The 24,888-nt window shown below is 49.2% G+C and overlaps 1 protein-coding gene across 1 annotated transcript in view; it reads left to right on the top strand.

The window, feature by feature from the left end:
* The window catches only part of Adcy1 (adenylate cyclase 1), a 114,157-nt gene that overhangs the window by 58,347 nt on the left and 30,922 nt on the right, over positions 1 to 24,888 (top strand). Inside the window, exons 5-11 of the mRNA XM_057771389.1 lie at positions 785 to 912; positions 8,185 to 8,343; positions 9,186 to 9,327; positions 10,415 to 10,570; positions 17,424 to 17,618; positions 17,753 to 17,850; positions 19,328 to 19,412. Of these exons, the coding sequence (XP_057627372.1) occupies positions 785 to 912; positions 8,185 to 8,343; positions 9,186 to 9,327; positions 10,415 to 10,570; positions 17,424 to 17,618; positions 17,753 to 17,850; positions 19,328 to 19,412 (963 nt within the window). The remainder of the gene's footprint in view (positions 1 to 784; positions 913 to 8,184; positions 8,344 to 9,185; positions 9,328 to 10,414; positions 10,571 to 17,423; positions 17,619 to 17,752; positions 17,851 to 19,327; positions 19,413 to 24,888) is intronic.

Below are 24,888 nucleotides of genomic sequence, written 5' to 3'. Positions count from 1 at the left end.
AACCAGTCACAATGATATATGGATCTGTCAGCATGTGTCAGGTTTCAGAATAGTGTGTGATTGACTGACTTGGTCCTTACTGAAACCCACCCATGCTTCCTGGGTGGCAGTGTCTCTTATCTTCCTAAGGGGCTGTCCAGGCCACCTGCATGGATGTTCAAGGGACACTGTGAATGATTTCCCTCAGAGGGGCCATCACAGCGTGAGCAGTCTTAACCTGAATATCCAAACTGTGAAATGCTTCCAAAGCTAAGACTTTGAGCATCATGTGACACTCAAAAACTAGGGATGTGATGATTTTAGATGGGGCATGCTTGGCCGGCAAAGGCTATGCCAGTCTTTCTAAAGCCGTCAGTAGAGAAAAAGATCTGAAGTGCTTCTGTGCCTCTGGCTTTTAGCATTTCTGATGCGGGAGACTCAGCATACATTATTCATGTCTTAATATAAATGAGAAAGTGTGCTCCAGGGTGGGAGGTTCAGAGCTGCAGGGACATCTCCGTGACTATGGCTTGGACTTCTTCTGGATTGCGTAGCTTCCAGGAGGGCTGCACCATGGTTGGGGTGGAGCTTGCTGTGTAAGTTAAGTGGATGGGGGTATGTATCTAACAGGTGGCTAAACGGAGAAGGTAGGAAAGATAAATGATCTCAGTGGCAAGAGATGAGGGTACTGGGAGTTGTGAGGGGAGCACCCTTGTGAACCTGAACCTGGCCATTGAAGGCCACACGCACACATGCACACCGGCAGCAACTCTGTCAATGATCTTATGCTGTGCTTTGCCCCAAGGAAAACCACTGTCGCCGCATCAAGATCCTAGGGGACTGCTACTACTGCGTGTCGGGCCTCACCCAGCCCAAGACTGACCACGCCCATTGCTGTGTGGAGATGGGACTTGACATGATCGATACCATCACGTAAGTGTTGCACTGTTAGCACGTCTGTCTCAGGCTGCAGAGCTGAGGCAACAGTAGGAGGGGGCTGGGTCAGAGTGACTCACCTGCATTGGGAGGTGATACATTTGGGGTGATGCATTGGGGTGTGTTGCATTGGGGGTGATGCATTGGGAGGTGATGCATTGGGGGTTGATGCATTGATGAGCCATCTTCTCAGTCTATGATGCATTTCTCTTTCCAGAGAAACCCTTTGCGTGTCTAGTGTGCCCCGAAGGGACCATTGTAACTGAGCTTAGTGAGGCACCGAGGAAGGCTGAGGGCAGAAACCCATTCAAAGCCAGCCAGTGTTCTTCCGGACAGTCAGTTGCCTCTGGTGCTCTGTGGGGAGAAGGTGCTGAGTGTGTGAGTCTGGGTGTGTGAGTTCCTGTGGAGTGGGTTCTCCTGTGAGACCCAGCCTACCTTTTCTTGGTCCGCCTCGGCTGCCCTTGTCAGAGGTGGAGATGGGTCCCAGGTGTGGGACCTATGGATGGAGGTAGATCCAGATCCAGACAGCTCAGCTGGAGTGGCAGGTCGTCTCCATGAGATGTTTTCAGGATTGGTGTGAAGGCCATGTTTAGAGTGGCAAGACCGACATAAACATTATTCAAGGAAGATGCCAAGTGGCTGCTGCATGCAAGAATGCACACAGACTGTCCGCACAGTTGGGGCTTTGGGGCAGGTGTAAGGAAGGAGCCAGCGTTGGGGTTGCCCTGAGCACCGAAGTTGGCTCTGTGGGGTCTAGCTCTCCAGGACTCCTCTTGCCAAGGCCCTTGGGAGCTAATCTGAGCTCCTCTCTATGACTGTGAGTGGAAAAGTGCCCTGGTGTCTACCGTGCACCCCCAGATGCTGAGCCACTGCCCTGGGAAAAAGCAGCTGGAAGAAGCGTTCTGCTGAAAGGGGGTAAGGGGAAGATGCCTGGTGATGACTGACTTTTCTTCCTGGATGGATGTTATGTCATGTGTCACAGGTCACATCATCAGACCACTAATAGGGTTTGGAGAGATGGCTCAGTGGGTTAGGAGGACTGACTGCTTTTCCAGAGGACCTGAGTTTGATTCCCAGCACCCACGTGGTGGCTCACAATGCTCAGAAACTCCAATTCCAAGGGCTCTGACACCTGCTCCCTTCTGGCCTCCATGGGCACTGCATGCATGCAGCCCACAGACATACATGCAGGCAAAGCACCCATACACATATAATAAAAATAAAATTAAAAATAACTATTGTTATGGTATATCATATGTGGCAACACACAACATATCTTCTACCATGTTCCCTATCCTGTCACAGTGTCACCACCCCTCATCTGCATCACATCCTCTACCATCTAACTATATTTTACATAATATCATGTATCATATTTTATCATGTGCACATCAGTGTATGGGGTTGTATATCATATCTGGTATCACGTATGCTGCATATCCAATGACACCATACTCTTACTGACTCCAAGGATGGTAATTTGGTGTTCACCACGAGCCCAGTGAGTCCAGGACAGATTGTCAAGAAAAGAACAATATGTATTCTTAAAGTCAGCAAAACCAAGATGAGGGAGTGTCATCTCGTCTTCAGGCTCCTCTTCTCTTTAGTGTTTAAATTAGGAAAACAATTGATGAATGAAAGTATTCTATCTACCCATGTGTGAAATTGTCATAGTGGAACCGTTGTTTCTACATTCATATCCACTAATGACCAAAGGGGAAAAGGAGGAGTGACTGGCGAAACCTGGTGGCTGGGGAGCTGCGGATTTGACATGGGTGACTCCATCTCATGCCATTAGTTAGGGCCTCGTGATTGATGAGCTGTGTCCTCAGAGGGGGTGTCCCTGTAACTGTAGGAGACAGGCTCAGCGTAGCAGGAGGCTTGTGCTACCTTCCGAAGCCCAGCCTGGCTACGGTCCACTGCTCTGCACCGCCCTTCACAGTATTCATCATCTATAGACAGAGCGCATATTTTACCAGGTCTGACGTGTGACCTGATTTGGATCTAATGAGGCTTTGTAGGAGGAAGCTCTGAGACAGAGGGTGTACTGCACAGACCCAGGTAAAGTTAGGAGGGTGCTCCAGCTGACTCGCAGTGACTTGGTGCCCTGTGAGCGGAATGTCCTTCCTGCCTGTGCTCTCTGGCAGCTTTATTTCCCATGTGGTCTCTCCGTGGTCAGGAGCCTGGTTTCTCAGATGGGTCTCAGGCCTTCCCTTCCTTCTAGTCTCTCTTGAAAAGTTGGCGTGGGCTTCGATTTTAAGCCTTTTCTGTGGAATGCCACGTCTGCTCGCTGAGCCGGTATCTTGCCACCCTGCCCAGTGTGCTCTGTTTTGTTGTCTCCTCTCTATTGCTCCAGTATTTCAGCTGGGACTCTCTGGCTCTGTCATGAGAGACTGGTGAGCCCGAGGCTGGGCAGTCTTGTCCTAGCCTTCCTAGACTGCTTTCCACTCCATCTGAAAATCCTACAGCCTCGAGATCCCCTGAGCCTAGAGTCTTTCTGTGACCTGAATTTCTGGCTCTGGACTGGAAGGAACACACAGTTGAGTTCATTCAAGAGACTCCTAACAGCCCTTCTTCCTGTGGGAATTGCAGAGCTAGGGATGGCCCATGTGCACTCGGCATTGGCTGGCCTCTAGATCTCCCAGGAAGTTTCCATATGGCAACTGGCACCTTCCCTGCTGGCCATACCAGCCTGCGTGTGCCCGTGTGAGAGGGGTGAAACACACAAGACATAGCATGTTTCTCAAGAGGACCAGCAAGCCTAGGCAAAGCAGGGTATTCATGTGGTTTTGTTCCTTGACCTTGTAGTGGAGCATCTGGGAGCTTTCGGGGAACACTGTGGTTCTTGGAGAACTCTGGAGGACCAGGGAAATGCTGGATCTTGTGCATGTGCAGAGTGCCATGCTGGGCCTTGCACCACATGCCCCAATGTGGGGGCAGTGCCTGTGCCCTTAGCTGCATCTTCCTTCTGTCTGGAGCCATCTGAACCAGGAATAACTCCCAGTAGAGGAAGCTAGCAGGCTTCAGCGGTGTGGATTCTTTGATACTGAAATGACATCCTTTCCCAAAGATCCCTGAGTGATGGACAGTGTGCCCCAGTGACCAGTAAATAGCTGAGCCTGTGGGCCAGAAGCGCCCATTTTCAGGGGCCACAGTTCTTCTGTAGGTTTGAGAGTTCTGACTGGGAAGAGCTTTCTGAGACTCAAAGACCAGTGTTGGGCAGTGGTGGCACTCCCAGCACTAGGGAGGCAGAAGCAGGTGGATCTCTGAGTTCGAGGCCAGCTGGACTACAGAGCTAGTTCCAGGACAGGCTCCAAAGCCACAGAAAAACCCTGTCTTGAAACATCCTCGCCCCCACCCTCAAAGAAAACCCCAACAACAACAACAAAGACCAGCATGGTTATTGGAAGATTACGCACATCTCTTAGATGCATGGTGTAATGATGAAGGGGGGTAGGGAGGCCACTATCCCCTGACCCAGCTGGGTTGGGGCTCTATGATCAGCTGTTAAGTACAAAGGAGGCTTTGCTGGCAGCACTTGTGCTGGAACTGCTGGCTGGTGTAAGCATGGCAATCCATTTAGACACTTACGCATGTAGGGTGGGCTTACGTAGGGCAGGAACATGGACTAGAGGAGGAAGGCCCACAGTCATGGCAGGCACTATTCCTGTGCGAATGAAGATAGACTCTTGCTACACTGGTCCTGATTTCTCCCCAGAATAGAGGAGTCAGGGCCCTTCCCTTGTTCACGGCTGTGTAACAGTCCGGTGGTTAGTTTGCTTTCTAGACTGTTCGTTCCTATGGGGAAAAGAGACACACACATTCACTTTATTTTTCTTTTGTAACCTTTAAACTCAGGCTATCCGTGCCTGTGTTCTTGCCACTGGTTGGTTCAGAGGCCAAGGGTATTGTTTGTCTGTGGCCTGCCATCACAGACAGCTCTGAAGTGATCCCAGAATGGGGCAGTAAGGGCGCCTAAAGTGTAGAGAGAGAGCATTTGCTCTCCTGATCTTTCCGTCTCTGCGATGCACTACCCAAGAAGAAAGGGCTTTAGGGTCCTCTCCTCAGCTGCTGTACCAGGGCTGGTAGAGCCGGCTCCTACTGGATCCAATGAGTGAGTCTACCCTCACCCTACCCTCTGCTGGGTGTCTCAAGGATTTATCTGCTGATCTGGCCTCAGAATAGCCCCTCCGAAGATCTCTTCCCAGAAGCCCCTGAGAACTGGCTTTTGGGACAGAGGTCACTGGAACTCTTCTCCTGGTGATGATGTAGCTGAGTATTATTCCTCCTCCCCACATCCAGCGTGGTCTGTGCCTCCTCCCCGTTCTGATTATACCCCTTCCCTCCCACAATGGACCCAACCTCCACTTTTCCTGAGTGACCCTAGGACCTCTGGTTGTTGAGGATGTGGAGGAGCCTGTGAGTTCCTGGTTCCCAACCTGGGTGATGCTTTGTTTTCCTTGAATACTTCTTCCTCTGGTGGTGAATGGAGAAATGGTGCCCGTGAGGAGTGAGCGCGTAGCTGAGTGGGAGGATTTCGGCAGGGGATGACTCACCAGTACCCAGACAGAGGGAGCCAACCCGAGAAGAGGGAGGCCCTCTGCGGCAGGGTTTCCCCAGGATTCCCTGCACCATGCTGCCCGTGGTCCTGTACTAGTCTGTCCACGTCACAGGGAAGCCCCTGCTGGCACAAGTGAGATGGGAACAGTGACCTAATTATTCTTCCCCGCGCCTTTCAAGTGCACAATGTTCTTTTTTTCTAAATAGATGTTATCTAGCCTTGGCCTTGCTCTTGAGCTGTGTATCTTTCATCTGCTATGCTGAATTGGGAAATACACGGGTGCCCCCCCTTCAGTGACCCAGTGAGGGGAAAGCTTGTGGCATTAATAAATCATTGGTGGATGCCTGTGGTCTCTAGGCTAAAGTTCTCATACCCAGGCCTTTCTTTCTTGGGCTGTTTGTGAGCCACAGCACGTGACACGGTTTCTCAGTGCAGACTGACCTTGAGAACTGCTTAGTCTAATTACTGGGTTCTGGTTTTTAGAGTCTGGCCTATGGGTGTGTTTAAGAAGGAGTTTTCTCTGGGGTGGAGGATGCTGTATATGTTTCCAAATTTCCACTCATGACAAAAATTCTGTCGTATTGTTTTGGGGACCTGGGGATTCTGAGTCTGTATGTTATAACCAATGATTGCATTTTTATAGATGGCAAAGCCGAGGCCCCAGAGGGGAACTTAGGAGCCCATGTGTTAATGGCACAAGTTTGATCACATTGGGTGGAAGGGGTTGCTGTATTCTTCTAGCATGCTAGGATGGAGGCTGGGGGCTGCCTCAAGCAACTGTGTTATCACTGCGTCTGGGAAATTCCGCCTAGAGGACAGCAGATCACCTTTTAGAGAGCCTTTCATTTTGTCTGTTGTGTGCACAGCTGTAGCCATCGTGCCTGGAAGAATGGCCAAGAGCAGTGAACTCAGTAAGTTCTCCTTGAACAGAACTCAGGTTCGTCCTTTCATCTTTGCTCCAGGATCTGTGTATCCTGAAAGGGAGGAGGGGGCCTGTGCCTCAGGGTGGGCTGCTTCCTATTGGGATCCAGCACCAAAGAGGGTCAGGACCACATTCTTCATAGAAAGTACTTGTGATAAATAAGTCACTCTGAGACCATAAATAAGAAATATAGGGCGAATAAAGAAGACGAGGTTTAGAAATCCTGATGTCCTGGAAATGAAGTGAAAGCTTTGTTGGATCTGGGCAAAACATGCCTGGGTCTTAGGGAGTCAAGAGGAGCCCCAGCAGAACAGCTGGCTGTGCCGTTTCCTTAGAAAATGCTCTCCTGGGTGCTATGGATTCAGCGCTGCCAGCTTTGACGTGCCAGATGCCAGGAAAGACCGACTGAGTGTTGGCAGGTGTTGAGTGCCAGACACGCGGGGCCTTGGGGCGTCGGCGGATCCCAGCTCACAGGGATCCAGAACGGCTGACTTGGAAGGCTCAAGGGAACTGTGGACATTTGTGGACACGGGCAAGTGCCTGTCCCAGCAGTTCCTATGCTGTATTACCTTCTGTGGCTGCAGAAATGGAAGTGCTGAATGTGCTCCAGAAGGAAGGGCAGGTGTCTCTCTGAAGGAACGTTGCTTATGTGGGTTTGAAAATGCCAACTTTCTCTTTAGGGTTTTGTCTCAGTGTCTCTTATTGAAGATTGTCAGACCACTGGGAATGAAGTTAAAATTTTAAAAGTTTCATTCAAAATGTAAAAAACAAAGGGGGGTCTTAAAGACTTAGTGTTACTCCAACTTCCACATGCACTTTTAGGGTCGCTGAAACTGATTGTGATTGTGTACTAGGAATTCAGGGCCTGGCCCTTGGTCTGCAGCTGGCTCTGGCATCTTGCCTACCCAAGAAGACTGCTCAGGAGCACCTGTGAGGCCTAAGTGGAGGCCAGAGGGTGTGGGGATGTGCTGTGCAGGTGTTTCAGGTGGGAGCAGGATGGCAGTTTGTAAACAGAAGTCAGGGTGAAGGCCGGCCAGACGCATGCTATTTTATTACCGAAAACGTGACCTGCAGTGTTGTCCTAGGAGGCCCTGCAGAGCTGAGGGTGGAGCAGGCAGAGGCTCACTGAAGGCTGCTGCACCGTTTACCATGTGATCGTACGCCTGCAGTGACAGGGGACCGTGTTCTTCCCAGAGTCCTTCATGGATCAGCCCATGGTGTTCTCTATTAGCACAATAGAAAAAGCTGGCAAGGGATGGCTTACGTCTCCCGCAATGAGATCCACCAGGACAGCTCTGAAGCAAAAGTCCAGAGATTGGCAGAGCTAATGCTGGCAGAGCCAGACTCACACACCAGGACACTTGGGTCTCCGTGACCAAGAGCAGTGTGTCCTCAGTTGGTCACATCAACTGGTTCCCTGGTCCTTAATTCTCTTGGCCCACGATCTGCCTTTATCCACCTCCCCAGAGCTGTTTCCTTGGAGAGAAGATCCACATGGAAGTTCTTGGCTCGTTTCCTTCTGAGGACTTCCCTGGGTGGGGAGGGGCAGGAGGATGCTATGTTGGGAGCTCACAGGACTCGTTGTACACTGATGTGGCTGGCATTTACCTCACAAGCGGGCAGAGATGTACTGCTGTCCTCTGATCGGACCTCCACACACCTGTCACACTCCAGACGCACGCAGCGTGTTCCCCAGTGCTCATGGCCTCGTAGTGCGGCCATGACAGCCCACTAGGGTAGCTGCCCGGCAGCCTTCAGCCCTGTGCCCTCTGTCCCTGTGTTCCAGATCCGTGGCTGAGGCTACTGAAGTAGACCTGAACATGCGTGTGGGGCTGCACACCGGCAGGGTGCTCTGTGGTGTCCTGGGCCTACGCAAGTGGCAGTATGATGTATGGTCCAATGACGTGACCCTGGCCAATGTCATGGAGGCTGCTGGCTTACCTGGGTAAGTTGTAGTTGGGGTGGAAGGTGGCTGAGTGAGTACCTTTGTTAGAGTCCTCATCTCGGGCTTTGGTCCTGAGAGGACTTGGGTAAGTTCTGCTTTGACCCTCCGGGGGACCCAGCTGAGATCCAGTACACATCTGCAGAAAACCAACGTGGATCAGGCCAGATGTACATGGGGACTTTATCCTGGCACATGGGGTATTCTCATGTCTTATTATTCTGTGTTTTATTTTCTCACACCTGTGTGTGGACTTTAAAGGCTCCCTCGTGGCTGTCAGTCAGGCTCTGCCCGCTTGCCCCATCTTTCATTCAGCTGCAGAGTTCGACCATGAACTCAAGGCTTTCTCCTACAGGGGATTCAGAAAGTCTAGAAAGAGCTGGCTTGGAAAGGTGGCTGGAATGCTGTGTGGCAGAGAAGCAAGGCAGGTGGGGGTTCCCATATCATTTCCCACTGCCCTCTGTTCTGGCTACCAGTGTCCAGGACCTGCAGCTCCTCACTAGGCTGGCGATGGAGGGCTCCCCTTTCTTTTTTCACTCTGCCTGTTTGGTTCTCATCTTCTGTATTAGAATCTTCTGACTATTTCTTTCTCTCCTTTGGGTCTCTTCCTGATCCTTCACCGACCCTATTCTGCCTTCCTGGGTGTGTGCCCATTGCTTGGCTTGCCTGGGCCATCCCGTCCTTGCTTTCCAGGTTACCCATGCACTGGAACATGAGTGTGTATACCTCAGGAGTCTTGGCCCGAGCAGAATAACCTCTGCTGTGACCCCAGTGAGTGCCTCACCCAGGTCTCTGCATAGCCACATGTGTGAATTCACACTCAGCTGTGTCTTCTTCTCTCACAGGAAGGTTCACATCACAAAGACGACCCTCGCATGCCTGAATGGGGACTATGAGGTAGAGCCAGGTCATGGCCACGAGAGGAACACCTTCCTGAGAACTCACAACATCGAGACCTTCTTTATTGTGCCGTCCCATCGGAGAAAGGTGGGTAGCCAGTCCCCTCATCCAGTTATTAAACAGCCTGGCTTTACAGAGCGGAGATTTAAAGAAACACTTGTTCTCACCTGTTGCTCTCCCGACTGCTCCTCCGGATGTGGGCCCAGAGATGTTGGCTGCAGGGCTTTGGCTCATGTATATAGGAGGGGAGAAGAGACAGGAGTTGGTAGGAGTCTGGAGTCAGAAATTTGGGGATGCCTGACTGTACCACTTTGGGCTCTTTTTCCTGTCTTTGGCCCTTCAGACCTTTGTATAGTGGCCTTGAACTTCCTGCAAGAGGCTGGGGTACAAATCTTTGTGAACTTACAGACGGTCTGCTGGAGGGAACTCTGACCATTCTGTGCTGGATGCTTCAGGTCACACTGCCAGGAGAAAGATGATGTGGTTAGGATTGAGGGTGGCAGAGATGCTTCCAGGGCCGAGGTGACCGTTCAAGTTGTTTGGATGGCGTGGACTGAGATTATGGTACTGACTCAGATGAGGGGTGGGCTCAGAGGAGGGTGTGAACTCAGGTGAGAAAAGTGGTTCAGGTAATGGTTCAGGTAACTGTACTTGTTGAGGTAGGGGTGCTGGTTCAGTGAGGACGGTGTGTCAGTGAGGGTGTGAACTCAGGTGAGAGTGTGGGCTGAGGTGAGGGTGTGTGCTCAGGTGAAGGTGTGAACTCAGGTGAGGGTGTGCGTTCGGCTGAGGGTGTGGGCTGAGGTGAGGGTGTGGACTCGGGTGAGGATGTGGGTTCAGGTGAGGGTGCGGGCTGAGGTGAGGGTGTGGACTCAGATGTAGGTAGGTCTTCACATGATGATTTAGGTGGGTGATGGTTCTCTTGAAGACTAAAGTTCTGGTTTAGGTGATGGGTTAGGCGAATGTGCCTGTTCACATGAAGCTATGTGTTTAGTTGAGGGTGCAGGCGCGTGTGACAGCGAGTGTGTAGTTTCTTGGATACCTGGCGTGCAGGAGGTACCAAGCAACCTAATCTCAGGGCCCACTAGTTCCTATCACTGTTAAGGTCATGTTTCCAGCCCTAGAGTCAAGATCTGCTTTATTGACAGTGTATTCCCCTTCCCTTCTGTTTGGATAGATATTTCCAGGCTTGATTCTCTCCGATATAAAACCAGCCAAGAGGATGAAGTTCAAGACCGTCTGCTACCTGCTGGTGCAGCTCATGCATTGCCGGAAAATGTTCAAAGCAGAGATCCCCTTCTCCAACGTAATGACCTGTGAGGATGATGACAAGGTAGGAGTGGCTGAGGGTCCTGGGGCCCTGCTCTCTCTCCTCCCGCCTGGTGCAGCTTGGCTAGGACACTCCTCACCGGTGATACCTGTCTGATCATGTGACGCAGCACAAGTCTGTATGTTAATTCATATTTTGTATGTATCCAAGTCTAAGCTTACATTTCCCACGTGCTGATCAAGGAGCTCTGGTTAGTCCTTCAGGTCTGCTGTCTTAGCCTTCTAATCTTCAGTGTGCTCCTCCTGAGCCTCTGTCTTCCTGTCACCATGGGCTTCTGTGGTCCCATGCACCTTACCTCTCACATTACATGTGGAATATGAAGAGGATACAGGGAGTGATGGGGGATGGGATTCACATGTGTAAAAGGTTCAGCTGGCAGGACGCAGCCTTGATTTCTACCTCGGTATGTTAGCCAGCCCAGGCTGCCGCCACAAAAGCGCCCAGTCTGAGAGGTGTAAACCACAAGCACTCACTCACTGGAAGCCTGGTGTCCAAAGTCGGGATACCTGCAGGCCTAGTCTCTCCTTGGCTTGCAGGAACAGTCTTCTTGCTGTGTCCTTATGGTAGTAGGCACGGACTTTGGAGTCACCTCCTCTCCTTATAAGGGCATAATCCCATCAGGATCCCCTCTAAAGAAACTCACCTCCCAAGTCTCCTCCTGTTCTGTTGTCTTTGTGGGAGTTAGATTTTCAGCACATGGATTTGTGGGGAGGGGATGAAGTAAGGGTTCAGCCATTGTGGTTGGCAGTGCCTTCTTTCTTTCCCAGCGTGCTTCACTGGGTCCTGCCTTCCAGGGCTGCTGTTAATTCAGAGCCCTTCCAGTTCCGTGTGATATGGTACCTGTGTGCCCTCATCCATCCTTGGTGCCCCATCTTGTGTTCTGGCCACACAGCACACTTTCACTTAGGTTGCTTTGAAACTGGTACCCAGTGTCCCCAGAGGACCTGTCTGGATGTGAATTATGTTGCCGTTTCTTTTCCTCCACTTTCTTCTATTATTTTTTCTGGAAGGCTTATTATTTGGGTGTTGGAGCTCTTGAACTGACTGAACTCCTCCCTCCCCTGAGCTCTTTCCTTCTATTTTCTGGAAAGTTATTTTTTCCCCAACTTTATCGTCTGTCTTTGTTAGGGTTTCTATTGCTACAACGAAACACCCTGACCAAAAGGCAAGTTAGGGAGGAGAGGGTTTATTAGGCTCACACTTCAGCATCGCTGTTCATCACTGAAGGAAGTCAGGACAGGAACTGAAGCAGGGCAGGATCCTGGAGGCAGGAACTGATGCAGAGGCCACAGAGGGGAGCTGCTTACTGGCTTGTTTCCCTTTGTTTGCTTAGCCTGCTTTCTTACAGAACTCAGGACCACCAGCCCAGGGATGGCACCACCCACATGGGCTGGGCCCTCCCTCTTCAATCACTAACTGAGAAAATGCCTTATAGCTGAATCTCATGGAGGCATTTCCTCAGCTGAGGCTCCTTCCTCTCTGATGACTCCAGCTTGTTGGAAGGAGGGAGCCCGCTTGTTGGTCCTGGCAGCCCAGCTAGCTTAGACCCAAAATAAACACACAGAAACTGTATTAATTAAATCACTGCTTGGCCCATTGGCTCTAGTTTCTTACTGGCTAACTCTTACATATTAATTTAACCCCTTTCTATTGATCTGTGTATAACCACGAGGCCGGAGCGCTACCAGCAAAGTCTCAGCACATCCATCTCTGGTAGAGGTTCCATAATGTCTCCCTGACTCTGCCCTTCTCTCAGCATTCAATTCAGTCCTCCCCGCCTACCTAAGTTCTGCCCTGTCAACAGGCCAAGGCAGTTTCTTTATTCATTAATGGTAATCACAGCACACAGAGGGGAGGGGACTCCCACATCAGCTTGTGTCAAGCTGGCACACAAAACCGGCTAGTACATCATCCAATGCTTCTGTTGAGCTTTTCAATTCTTAAAAATTCTGGGTACTCTTTATTTTATGAGTAATTCCCTAATGAAATTGTATGTCAGAGACCCCAGGCTGACGTGGAAACTTGCTATGTAGCTAAGGATGCCCTTGAACTTCTGCCTCTCCTGCCTCTACCTCCCAACACTGGGATTACAGATGTGTGCCGTTACATCTGGTTTTAATACAGGGGATCAATCCCAGAGCTTCATAGGTATGCCAGGCAAGCACTATAACCCCAGCTTCCATCACTTGCTGAGATTAATTTAATTTTTATAATATTTGTGGGTGGGTGTGCATCTACATGCCTGTGTACTATGGGATTCATGTGGACGCCTGTAGCAGTTGGCTTTCTACTTCCAAACTCAGCCATCAGACCTGGTGACAGATGCCTTTCCCTGCTGAGCTATCTCACTGTCTCAGGATTTTTATTATATATTTTTTTTAAATGTGTGTGTGGTATGCCTGCCTGTTGTGGGTGCATCTATGTGTATTGAGGGGAGTGCACTTGTGAACATGTGCTTTTGAGACCGAAGGTTAATGTTGGGCACCTTCCTCGATTGATCTTCTCCTTATTCTTTGAGGCAGGGTCTCCCCCTGGAATCCATTGCTCACTCAGGTGCCACTCTAGCTAGGTAGCTGACTCAAAGAATCCCCTGACCCTGCCTGCCCAGCTCTGAATGACAGTGGGCTGCCGCATCCACCCGGCTCTGACTTGGGTTTTGGGAGCTGCTTTCCAGTCCTTACTCTTGTACTCGCACGGCAGGCACTTTAGCCACTGGCCCTTCTCCTCAGCCCCCTCATGGAGGTTTTAAAGAGAGAATTGCTGGTCCTGGAAACATCTGTTTTCTCCGAGCAGCTGTTTTTATGTTTCCCTTTAGCATGTCCGTCGTCATTTGAAATCCCACAGGCACCGGAGCCTTTTCCGCTTTGTTCTTGAGGGAGAGGACAGCAAAGCTGGCTGCAAGTGCTGAGCTAGGGATGGCGCTCCAGTGCCTTCTGTGGACGCCAGGGTTCTCTGTCTCGGCTGATCAGCCATCACTTGTGGGTCTTCAGATCTTCTGGGCATGTGGTGGTGGTTATGATGGTGTCTCAGGCTTCACTTCAACCACACAGATGGGGAAGACCGCGCATTGTTTCACCAAAGAGCGTGGGGTGCACTTTAGGGCTCTAGTGCCCCCTTGTGGATGGCTCTTGACCAGAGCCACTGTATACAGGAATGCTTGAGCCTGAAGGTGCCTGGCCCCGCGTTGCCCACCCTGTCTAGCCCTCTGAAATTACACTGACTTTACCTGGCGTCTGTTTGCTCCACCCTGTTGCTGCCTCTCCCACCATTGTTTTCTCTGCTGTTACTGGTTTTACACCTTTTAAAGAAAGAGACTTCCTGGTGCAGTTCGAGGCTTTTCGGGACTCTTGTTTATAGTGGTTCCTTGCCACAAGGACTTGTGTATGTTAGTTCCTCTGTGCTGGAACTTTTTCCGAGAATATTCTAAGAACTTCATTCATGGTGGATCACATCAGAGAGGATGATTAGCTTTTATGTGTGCCCAGGTAACTGGAAGCTTGCATTATACTAAATGCTTGGCTTTTGTCACAGATAGTGGGAATTTTAGCCCCAATGACACAGCAGTCAGACAGACAGACAGACAGACACACACACGTCTGGTAGGTTCCTCATCCCATCCATCCCCTGTCCTGGAGATGCATGATCAGCCAGAGCGATCTTCAGCAGGGATTCTGGTCACTTTAGCCAGCATGCTCTGACCTCCGATGTCTACTGAGTAGTTTTCTGTCCACAGAGCCTCTTTTCTTCTTGACCATACGTTCCCAGTTGCTGTGCTGCATTCAGAGTTGAATCCAGGAGCCTGCCACCATGGCCTCTGTACCTTCTGCAAGGTCTTGTTTGTGTAGAGTCTGCCCCACTGTGTTCTAGCAAGTGTCATGGAAATGATTTCCTTTTAATAACACCGAGCCCCGGTGTGATGTCTCTTCCACCATGCTTGTGGTTGCTCTCCCTTGCTACTGTTGTTGTTAGCACACCAGGGATGGATCCTGATAGTATACCCCAGCCCCCAAACACATTTGCACCCGTTCCATTTATCCTTAAGACCCTTTCCTGCCCATGAAGGTATTTATCATGGATGACATTCTTCAAATACAAAAATGCACAGGAAATACAAAAATGCAAATGAAAAACGTTTGTCATCCACCACCCCAAGATGAGACCTGGCACTCTGGCTCCATCAGGGTCCTAACTGTGGGACCTGGAGTTCCTTTAAGGGACTTCATTATGTCTCAGAGGCGGTTCGGCTGCTTGTTCTCCTCTTGTCTGGGTGTATCATACAGTTGGTCTACATCATTAGCTGCCCCTCAGTCTTCAGTCTTTGACTGAGGTTTTAAAACCCAAGGAGTTTATGTGGCATTGATATTTGGGACTTTCTGTTTTTACTAATGAAGGCAGGTCATGGTACTTTTATTCGTGGAAGTACAGTTTCATCCCTGGGCATTCTGTAAACTGTGCCTGGCAAGTGTGGGCTCTGTGTATGTCATTGATCAGAGATTATGGCGCCATCACCAGCAATGACACTGAGGGGCACAGCCAGCATGGAGTCAGTAACCAGCAGTGACAATGGGGGTACAGTCAGCATGGAGTCACCAGCAGTGACTGTTGAGGGGCACAGCCAGCATAGGATAAGGGCCTTCTTTATTCCTGTTTTCTGATTTTTTTGAAACGTATTTGTTCCTCTGTTCTACACTCAGAAACCTCCCCATATTCATTTATTCATTCTCTCTCTCCTTCCCTCCCTTCTTTCCCTTCCCTCTTATGTATACAGCTTTAAATATAAGCGTATCAATTTAAAGCGATATGAAAGCCACTTGTGTGGGCGACACAGAAGTCAAGTGCTCTGGATTGCTCCTGTTTCTCTGTTCCCTTCTGGAAATCAGCTTGTGTATGAAGTGGGTGGTAACCGGGCGAACTGAGCCTTTTCCACCCCAGAAACGCCTCGGGCATTTGGATGCCCACACATATCCCAGCCTTTTCTTTGTGGCTGAATGGCCTCCAGGTATAGGCACAGGCCTGACTCCCCTGGGGGCCTCATTGGTCAACAGGGACTTCATTTCTCTGTATCACGTTTCTGGGTGTTGGGCACATTTGATTCCATGAACATCTTAGTGAGCAGTGCCAGATAGCCTTGGCTTGGGGAGACTCCCAGGCTAATGGAAGACTCTTCTAATCTTGGACTGCTGCTACCAACCTGGGCTCTCTCTAGCATCTTATTCTGTCCATGGTGTGTGCAAACCCTGGCTTCTCCAGCATCTTATTCTGTCCATGGTGTGTGCAAACCCTGGCTTCTCCAGCCGCTCCAGTGTGGCAACTTAGCAAGGCTTGGAGCATTGCCAGTGTGCTGGACACAGTGTGTTTTCTTCCCTGTTTCCACATCTCCTGAACCTTTTGTTTAAAAACGATGAGGAATGATTATTATCCACATGAATTTACTAAAGAAAATGCTCAGCTTGTATGGTCCACGCTAATTGAAACCAATTGCAGTGACTTTTTAAATAATCTTGAGTTTTCTTGGTCAGTAATAATATCTACTTTAAACAGGGCTCTTGTTCTTCATTCCCATGTAATAATTAAGCTAGATAATAGTAATAAGGGTGGGCATTCTTTCTCATTCTGACTCTTAATGAAGATGCATAGGATTTTTACCAATCCTTGTGGGTGCTTTTACTTAGGAATGCTAGCCTCGGGGTGGTCTCTGTAAGTTAGTGTTTACATTTTTTTGGGGGGGGGGATGATAACTGGATGTTGTATTTTAGGAAAACTTTCAAGTGTGGATCAAGGCCGATCTGCCAAGGGACTTTTGCCTCTGCTGACTTGGGTAACTCAGGGTCTCTGTCCTTACAGTGCCGTGGGTTCCATTTCCTTATGTAGGTTGAAACTGTAGGCAAAGTTTGGTGTAACCGGGAAGTTGGGGATTCTTGGCAAATAGACTTTCTCATGGTCTTTAGCTGCCGTTGTGTGGTTATTTTGCTTTTCTGGTTTCCCACTCTTGATCGTTATACCAAGAGACAATAGCTTTCTCGTGGCCCCTGCTGGTTTTACCTGCACCCGTTGACATTTCCGATTGTGGCTTCTCTAGCTCCTGGCCTGGGATAGATGTGGCAGAAGATGCCCCCGGGACCCTTGTCACACACAGTTCCTCTTTGAGTCCCAGAGTTCTGAAAGCCTGCTCTCCATTGCCACCTCCCATAACGCCTTTGTTTATTGTCTGTGTGTTGTTGGAACACGGAAGGGTCTCTTTATTCCGTCCTTTCTGCGGCTGCGCTGTAGTGTATCCTAATAGTCCATCCTCTGCTGGGGCATGGGAAGCATCAGAGTCCCTGCTATGAATCCTTGGCTGTGAGACCACAGCAGGTGCCTTCAGATGACACTGTTTTCCTTTCCACAACCCGGGCCCTTCCTGCACCTGTCATGTGATGTACAGAAGAGGACTCACGCCCTGGTCCTTTCATGAATTTACAGAAGCTGCCTTTGTAGCAAACTTCTAGACACCCCTTCCTCCGAATGTGGACTTGTGAGTGAAGGTGGTTACCCCATCCAAGTCTCCTTCCTGCGTCTTTGAGCTAGTGGGTGTAGGTGGCTACTTGTCCTGGGCATGTTTGTCATTGAATCCACTGATTCCAAACAGACATTCTGTGATTTGCAATACAGACCTGGGAACTTGAACACTGAGTGTTAGGGCACCGCCCTTTCCAACTCTAGCCAGCAGGGGGCAGCACCACGACAGCATCTCACAGTTCTGAACCTACCCAGACTGCAGCAGATAAGGATGGTTGACAACCAAGTGCACATGGGTGCTTTTGCTCAACGGGTGGAACATTTGATGCCTTTTTCTCTATTTCCGTGGTGACTGCAGCGGAGGGCGTTGAGGACAGCCTCGGAGAAGCTTAGAAACCGTTCATCTTTCTCTACCAATGTGGTCTACACCACTCCGGGCACACGTGTCAACAGGTACATTAGCCGTCTTCTTGAAGCCCGCCAGACAGAGCTGGAGATGGCAGATCTGAACTTCTTCACCCTGAAGTACAAACACGCTGAACGAGAGCAAAAAGTGAGTGACTTGGCGCTTCTGTCCGTCCGTCCGTGCCCCTGAGGAGTTTGTGTCTTCCAGCTGGGTTGATCACTCTCTTGCTCTCCCTCCTTGACCCATGCTCCTTCTCTCATCTGCCTCCCCCTCCCTCACAGTACCACCAGCTTCAGGATGAGTACTTCACCAGCGCCGTTGTCCTCGCCCTCATCCTGGCCGCCTTATTTGGGCTTGTCTACCTTCTGATAATTCCACAGTAAGTGTTACTCCCGTGCTGATCAGTGATGTGGGAAGGTGACCAAGAGTTCCGGGTCTCTGCGGGTACTGGTTATGTTTCTTGTTTGTGTGACTGAGGAGAAGCAATTGAAGGGAAGAAGGGCTGATTTGGGCTCACAGTTGGGAGGTACGGTCTACCGTGGCAGGGAAAATGTGACATCAGGGGAGACCTTCAGCTTGGGTGGTAGGCCATTTGCTCACGTGAGGACGGATCTCGAAGTGGAGCGTGTGTGACCTGGGGCTCATGCTCCGTGACTCCCTTCCTCCTATCGTGCACCTAAAGGTTTGACAACCTACCCAGATAGTGCCACTGTCCAGGGACCAACTGTTCAAACCCATTTCACTCTGAAACCAAACACTGGGGTTGGACCTGGGGGTCTTTGTGTGCTCCAGATCCACTTCCCAGTTACTCTTCTGTTGTGCCTGGCATTTGAGGAGGGCATTGGCTACCTGCCTTTCTTCTTCATGCACTCAGGTTGGTACTTTGACAAGCCTGTTGGCATACAACATCCTTACCATTTATAGTTTTGAAATTACTGAACGCTAAGACTTTGTGTGTGTGTGTGTATGTGTGTGTGTGTGTGTTGCTTCCTCATTGAAATGGCATGCACCATTGTCCTTAGAGGGCCTTCTGAGGAGAACACATGGCCTTTCTGCCTCCTGGGTTCACATCATTTTAAAAGACATTAAAATAAGAAGTAGACTGTGAAAAGGAAGAAAATAGAGCCATTTAAATGACATTTAACCATCCTGTGAGTCAGTGTAAGCTTGGAGCTTTTGTTTGAAGGAAGACACCAGGAAGTTTCCGGTTGTTTCTTCAGGCATTTGTTTCCCAGGAGGACCTACCTTGAGGGCATAATGTCTCTTAAGAGTTTCCAGAAGGCACATAGAAGTTCTCTATACCTGTGAAGGACAGGACACTTCAGCTGTGGCCTGCACAGATAACTGTGAAGTCTCCTGGATGGTTTTGCTAGGGGTTATGTTTTTTTCTAGAAACATCTTTCCCAGACAAGTATCAATAGTACAGCTCCCTGAAGTCAAGTACTTCCTCCAGTAGGAGGAAAGGTCTTCCAGAAAGCCATGTGACCTAAAGCCAAGCATTAACTTTGGGGTGAGGTAGTAAGGATGATGATGGTCTTGGAACCCTCATCCAGAAGCCCCAAGTGTCTTCACTAGGAGGGAACCAGGCAAAGTCAGTCCCCAGGGACATGTGTCAAATGGATAATGGCAATGCTTTCTCCTGAGATTCTGGACATTGGGGGCCAGGAAGAGAGGCCCAGTTCTGAGGCATTTATCTGATACATTGTACCTGGCCCAGTTCTGCGGTATCTATCTGATATACATTGTACCTGGCCCGGTTCTGATACACATTGTACCTGGCCCGGTTCTGAGGTATCTATCGGATATACATTGTACCTAGCTCCCACCGACCAGTGACCTGTGTCCTCTATCTCCAGGAGTGTGGCTGTCCTGCTGCTGCTGGTGTTTTCTATCTGCTTCTTGGTGGCCTGTATCCTGTACCTGCACATCACGCGGGTCCAGGTATGTTTGTGTGTCTTCTACATGTGTCCAGGTATGTGAGCCTATGTCCAAGACCATGTACCTGAGTATTCTGTGTGTAGTCTCATGGCAGAGCGGTTCTATCCTTCATTCTCGGTGGCAAGTAAAAGACATCTGTCCACGTGGCAGGCGCTGGTTGAGTCCAGTGTACTGCGCTTTGTGTCATGTTTTGGGGGCTGCCTTCTTGGCCCAGTCAGTGGGTGGTAAATACTGTTGAAAACGGACCTTGAAGTCCCTTTGCAACTTGGTTGGAGTGCCCAGGGAAGTTCGTTTCTTAAATACCCATGCAACTGGTCTAAGGTGGGTATGGTCCAGGTGGGTTATCTGTGCTGTCATGATCTGATGCTCAAGTGTAATTTGGACTTTTGGAGCAAAGGCTGAGTATCATACCCTTGCCTCCTCACTTCCCCTTAGAGGTCTGTTTCTCTTGGTCCTGTGCTCTTTTCTCATAGGCTCACCCTATTTCCCAGTGCCCCATCTCTAACACACCCCTATTGGGGATGTTAGACCTGGGCTTACTTTTGTATAATTGTAGAAGATTGCAACCTCTTGAGAGGATTTAGTCTGATTTCACTCTCTTAACTCCATCATTATTCCCAGATACATCTTGGCTTTTTTTTTTTTCTAATTTAAAAGATACTCTATATTAAGACCACATTTACAGCTTGTTGGCTTCCATAGGTTGAGTGACGTTTAGTTGGAAATTTCTGGCTTCAGGTAATATTGCCTTTGTCGTAGAGTTTCAACGAAAGCATGACATCGGGATGGTAATTTTTAAAGCTGTCATTTTGTCTGCATTGATGGGAGCCAGTGTGTCAGCCTGGTGGCATGCAAATAGCACAATACATGCAAAAAGTGTGTTGGGGGTTGGACATAGTAGCTCACAGCATAGCTAAGGAACACAGAGACTCTGGATCCCCATCCAGCAACTCATCAGGGGACCCCAGTTTGCAGAGTCACACCATTCTTCATAACCTAGCATCTTATTGGGGGACCTCAGTTCCCCTCGGTAGAGTTACTGACCTAAGTCTAAACACCACCTGGCTCTGTAGAATGCATGTTCTGTGAGATCAGATTGTAATGGCCTCCCTGAAGCCACCCCCTGTGAAAACACAGCTGCCCTCCTGGGCGGGGACTCAGGCCAGAATAACTCCTGGATCAGCTGGCCCCCGCTGCTCACCCCAGCCTCATCGAAGAGCAGGATGGAAGATTTCCTAAACTGGTGTTTTTGAAGCAGCAGCTCCCATAGCTTCAGGGGCTGGCTTTCTCTGGTGCCTGGATTCATGCTGGCCAACACCTGGGAAGCAGAGAGGAACCTGCACACAGCTGGAACAGAGGCAGGTGGGACTCAGCTCCCAGGAGGATGCACCAGGTCAGGGTTGATGAAGTAAGGCAGCACATGGTGACTGGTATCCACCAGGATGTGTTGAACTCTGTCCTTCAGTTTGGGGCTGAGTAGGCTTGGTGGAGGCTGTGGGAATAGATGGTGGGGTAGGAGCTTGGGGGTGGAACAGCAGGTAGGTCAGCAGACGGGAAGTCAGGCCAAGCAGGAGAGAATCCAGCATGGGCCAGCCACACAGGTGGGACTATGGACAGCTGCCGGACGGTATCTCCAAGGAGACTATGGAATTGCTAGTGTAGCTATGCTTTCCTCCAGGGTGTCCATGGGGACAGTTGCATTGGTCCCCGTTCCTAAAGACGACTCCCCTCATACTTATTTCATCGAGAACATTCAGAGAATTAACACTGAGCATGAGCCAGAAAGAACTGGAGGGAGGACTCAGGGTTGCCGCAAGCCAGGTGACTATTTCATTTTGCATTCTCTCTGCCGCTTGGTGCTAGTATTGGTCCAATGCTGGCCTCTCTTGGGGTGACCAAAATATGACAGCAGTTTCATCTTTATCTCTACCAGATAGGAGCATGCATCTAGAACAGGGGACTCTGCCCTCCACGTCATTCAAAAGATCCATTCGCCTCCTGCTTGGGGTGTCAGCCTCGACTGGGTGCACTCAGAGGGGCGGAATGTGGGAGGCGTGGATATCCGTCAGCACAGGGAGTGTCTTTGTAGGAACCTGACTGTGATGGGCTGCTGTCAGCCTCTGGAGTTTAAAGTTTGCAGACCCAGGAGAGAGAAAGCAAGGACATCTCTTCTGGTCTGCTCCTTGAAAAATTTCCTGTTTGTTCCTCCTGCTGAAGTCCTTTCCAAAGAAAGGAAATCAGCGAGAAGAGGCAGCCAGACTCCAGTGTTTGCTGACACACCATTGACAATAGCCAAGCGTCCCTGATTGAGGAACAGCAGGTCAAAACCATCTGAGTTTCCTGTTGCTTCCTGACATAGCCGCAGCCATCAGACACACAAAATCTCATCTGTTTGTGAGCTCCCGGCTCTAGAAAGTGTAGTCCATGCATGTCTTTTGATATCTAAGATAGCAAGCTGTGGCTTCTCAAAAGGCCATGGGGAATGACTGACTCCTGGTCCATTATGGTTGGTAGAATTCAGTTCTGGGCAATTGTGGGACTCACCATTTCCTTACAGGTTGCTACTGCACCATCCTTCTCCAGACTCTCAGTGGCACAGGGAACCTCACTGTCACCCCTCTTCATTTTCCCTCTTTCCACCGTCTAAGGAAAAAAATGCTCCAGCAAAAAGCTCTGCTTTTCTTTTTCCCATTACGTTTTTTTTTATTTTTAATTAAAAAATGGTAATCAAATGTATGTATTGGATGCAATATGATGTTATACATTATGTTGCAGACTGATCGTCGCACCACGCACCGTGGCTTGTTTGTTTTTATAGTAAGATCATTTAAAGTCAACTCCTAGCAGTTTTGAAGCATGAACCATGTTGCCATTTACTGTAGCCCTCCACTGTGCAGTCTTTCTCACAGCCTCGCTCTTCCCAGCTCACTGAAATTTTGCAGCATTTTCTCATGAGCTCCTTACCCGATCTTCTGGCATCTACCGTTCTTCACTCCCCTTCTGTGAATTTGAGTCTTAGATTCCATGCCTCAGTGAGGCCATACGGTGTATTTCTGCACCAGATTTACTTTATTTAACGTAACTCCCTCCAGGGTTATCAAGGTTTGGTACAGACTGAAGGGTTTACTTCTTTTCTGAGGCTGATAGTATTCTGTTCTTTGTTCATTGGTCAGCAGAGTACCTTCAGTTAAGTTGGCTCCATCTTGACTACTGTTAGCAGGGCGGAAGTGACCATGGGACAGGGGAGCACAGCTGTCTCTTCACTTTTTTCTCGTATCCCGGAGAGATCTCACACTCGCTATGCAGTCAGGGAAATTCTGAACCTCCTCCTTCTACCCTCCTGAGTGCTGGGATTACAGGGGCATGCCCTGCTCCTTGTCATATGCAGTTCTTAAGGTGGAGCTCAGGAGTTTATGTCTCCTAGGCAAACACCCTCCTAGCTACATGGCCTGTCTTCTCTTCTTCATATTGATTTCTTTCTTTTGGATGTATAGCTAGTAGGAGGATTACTGGATCACGTGGAAATTCTGTTCTTAGTTTGATGACAGACCTCCATTCTGTTTTCCATAATGGTTGTGCTAATGTACATCCGTCCCCTACAATTATCAGTTGTTGGATAAGTCACTCCAGCCGGGCCATGGGCATCTCATTTTGGTTTTAGTTTGCATGTCTCCAGCGGTTTGTGACAAATGTTGCCCATGTATCAGTATCGGACTTTTCTGTATTGACTTGCGAAGTATATATTAAATCGTTTAGCTGCTTAAAAAGTGGATTTTTCATTTGTTTGCTATTGAATTGCCTGTATTCCATATATATATATTGAATATTTATCCCCTCATCACCTGTCTGTTTTGCAAATAATGTTTCTCAATCTGTGAGTTATTTATTAATTATCATAGATGCCAAAGCTCTGTGGCATTGGTCCAGCTTGTTTCTTTGGATGTGGCTCCAGAAGCATGGGGCTGGGGAGAAAGGGCAATGGGGTTGCCGCCAGCTAAAGAGCTTTGGAGTGGCAAAAAATGTCACGTGATCAGATTAGATGCATGAGTTACTCTCATCTGAATGACTTGTTACAAACCTAGAATCCCTTCTGCAGGGCTGTGATGTCATGTGATTCCAGCCATAGGCACTCGGTCTTGAGTACAAGAACTGGTGTGAGAAACCTCAGGGGCTGTTAAGAACCATTGTCTATACCAAGTATGCGAAATAAATGCCCATTTAGTTAGATTTTTATTTTTCTGTAGTTCGTAACCTGAATAGAAGTTTTGACAGTCTAACAAACATTTCTAAGGGTTATGGGAGACTCCTAGTCTTTTTTTTTGTTTTTCTTTTTCTTTCTTTCTTTTTTTTTTCGAGGCAGGGTTTCTCTGTAGCTTTGGTGCCTGTCCCAGAACTAGCTCTTGTAGAGCAGGCTGGCCTCAAACTCCCAGAGATCCGCCTGCCTCTGCCTCCCGAGTGCTGGGATTAAAGGCGTGTGCCACTACCGCCCAGAGAGACTCCTAGTCTTGCCTGTTAATTACTGAAGTTACTCTGTATGATTTCTGCGTATGTGGCCATCCTTCTGGCTCTGGACTAGCATGACCAGATACACTACTTGTATGAGTTGCTAGTTTTGAGTATTTAGAGAGTTCTGGAAAACCTGTACCCCTGCTTACAAGATACTGTCACCTCCCTGGCACTGTGAGCAAGGTTCCAGAAGATCGTTAAACTGTTCCGTGGAGCCTGCTGCATTCTGAAGCTCCTGTAAGACTCATGAATGATGCCCATTGTTATGCCTAAGCTGTGCAGAGGCTGGAGCCAGGCTGGCCCTGGTGAATGGAAGTCTGTGTTGCTGAGTCTTGAGTTCAGTGTTGTTGAGTACACCATGTCCATTTGGTGACGAGGTGCTGTCGTGTGCAGCCACTTCTGCCAGAAAACTCCCAGTTCATGATAGGCAGCTCAGGACTTGTGGTAGTCAGAAAATTCATTTCTACCAAGTCCCGGTGATACCATTGCCAGGGGCTGGGGCAGATGTTTCCAAGTCCTAGGCTTACCCAAAGAATTGAAAGTAAGAGTTTGCACAGGTTTGCAAAGGAACCAAGATAATTTTATTGGAGCAAGTCCATAGTTTAAATTAAAAAGGGATACACTTTCCGGTGGGCCACATGAGTGAGTTCTCAATGCTTCCTTACATGGGGTTCAAGAGAAGGAGGGATTTGGGTACTAAGGATGTAAAGTGGGCAGTTCTCTGTTTTGATTGATAGATTAGCTCATATATCTACTTTTTCTACTGAGAATATCCCTTCCCACAATACATCTGATTTTAATCATATGCATGCCCAATTATGCATAGGCATACGATGGTAAATAGGTGATTTTCCCGGGAAGCTTACTGGAGGACATAGTTTGCCTTACACATGCAGGATAATAAGATCTCCTCTGCTGGCTTGCCTTCATTGCAGCAGGCAAAGAGTTCTTCTTAGGAGTCATTACCTGTAGA

This window comes from Chionomys nivalis, chromosome 6 (assembly GCF_950005125.1).
Source record: "Chionomys nivalis chromosome 6, mChiNiv1.1, whole genome shotgun sequence".
Classification (NCBI taxonomy): Eukaryota; Metazoa; Chordata; class Mammalia; order Rodentia; family Cricetidae; genus Chionomys; species Chionomys nivalis.
Note: the sequence above shows the minus strand (reverse complement) of the source record. Positions and strands in the feature narration are given on the sequence as shown.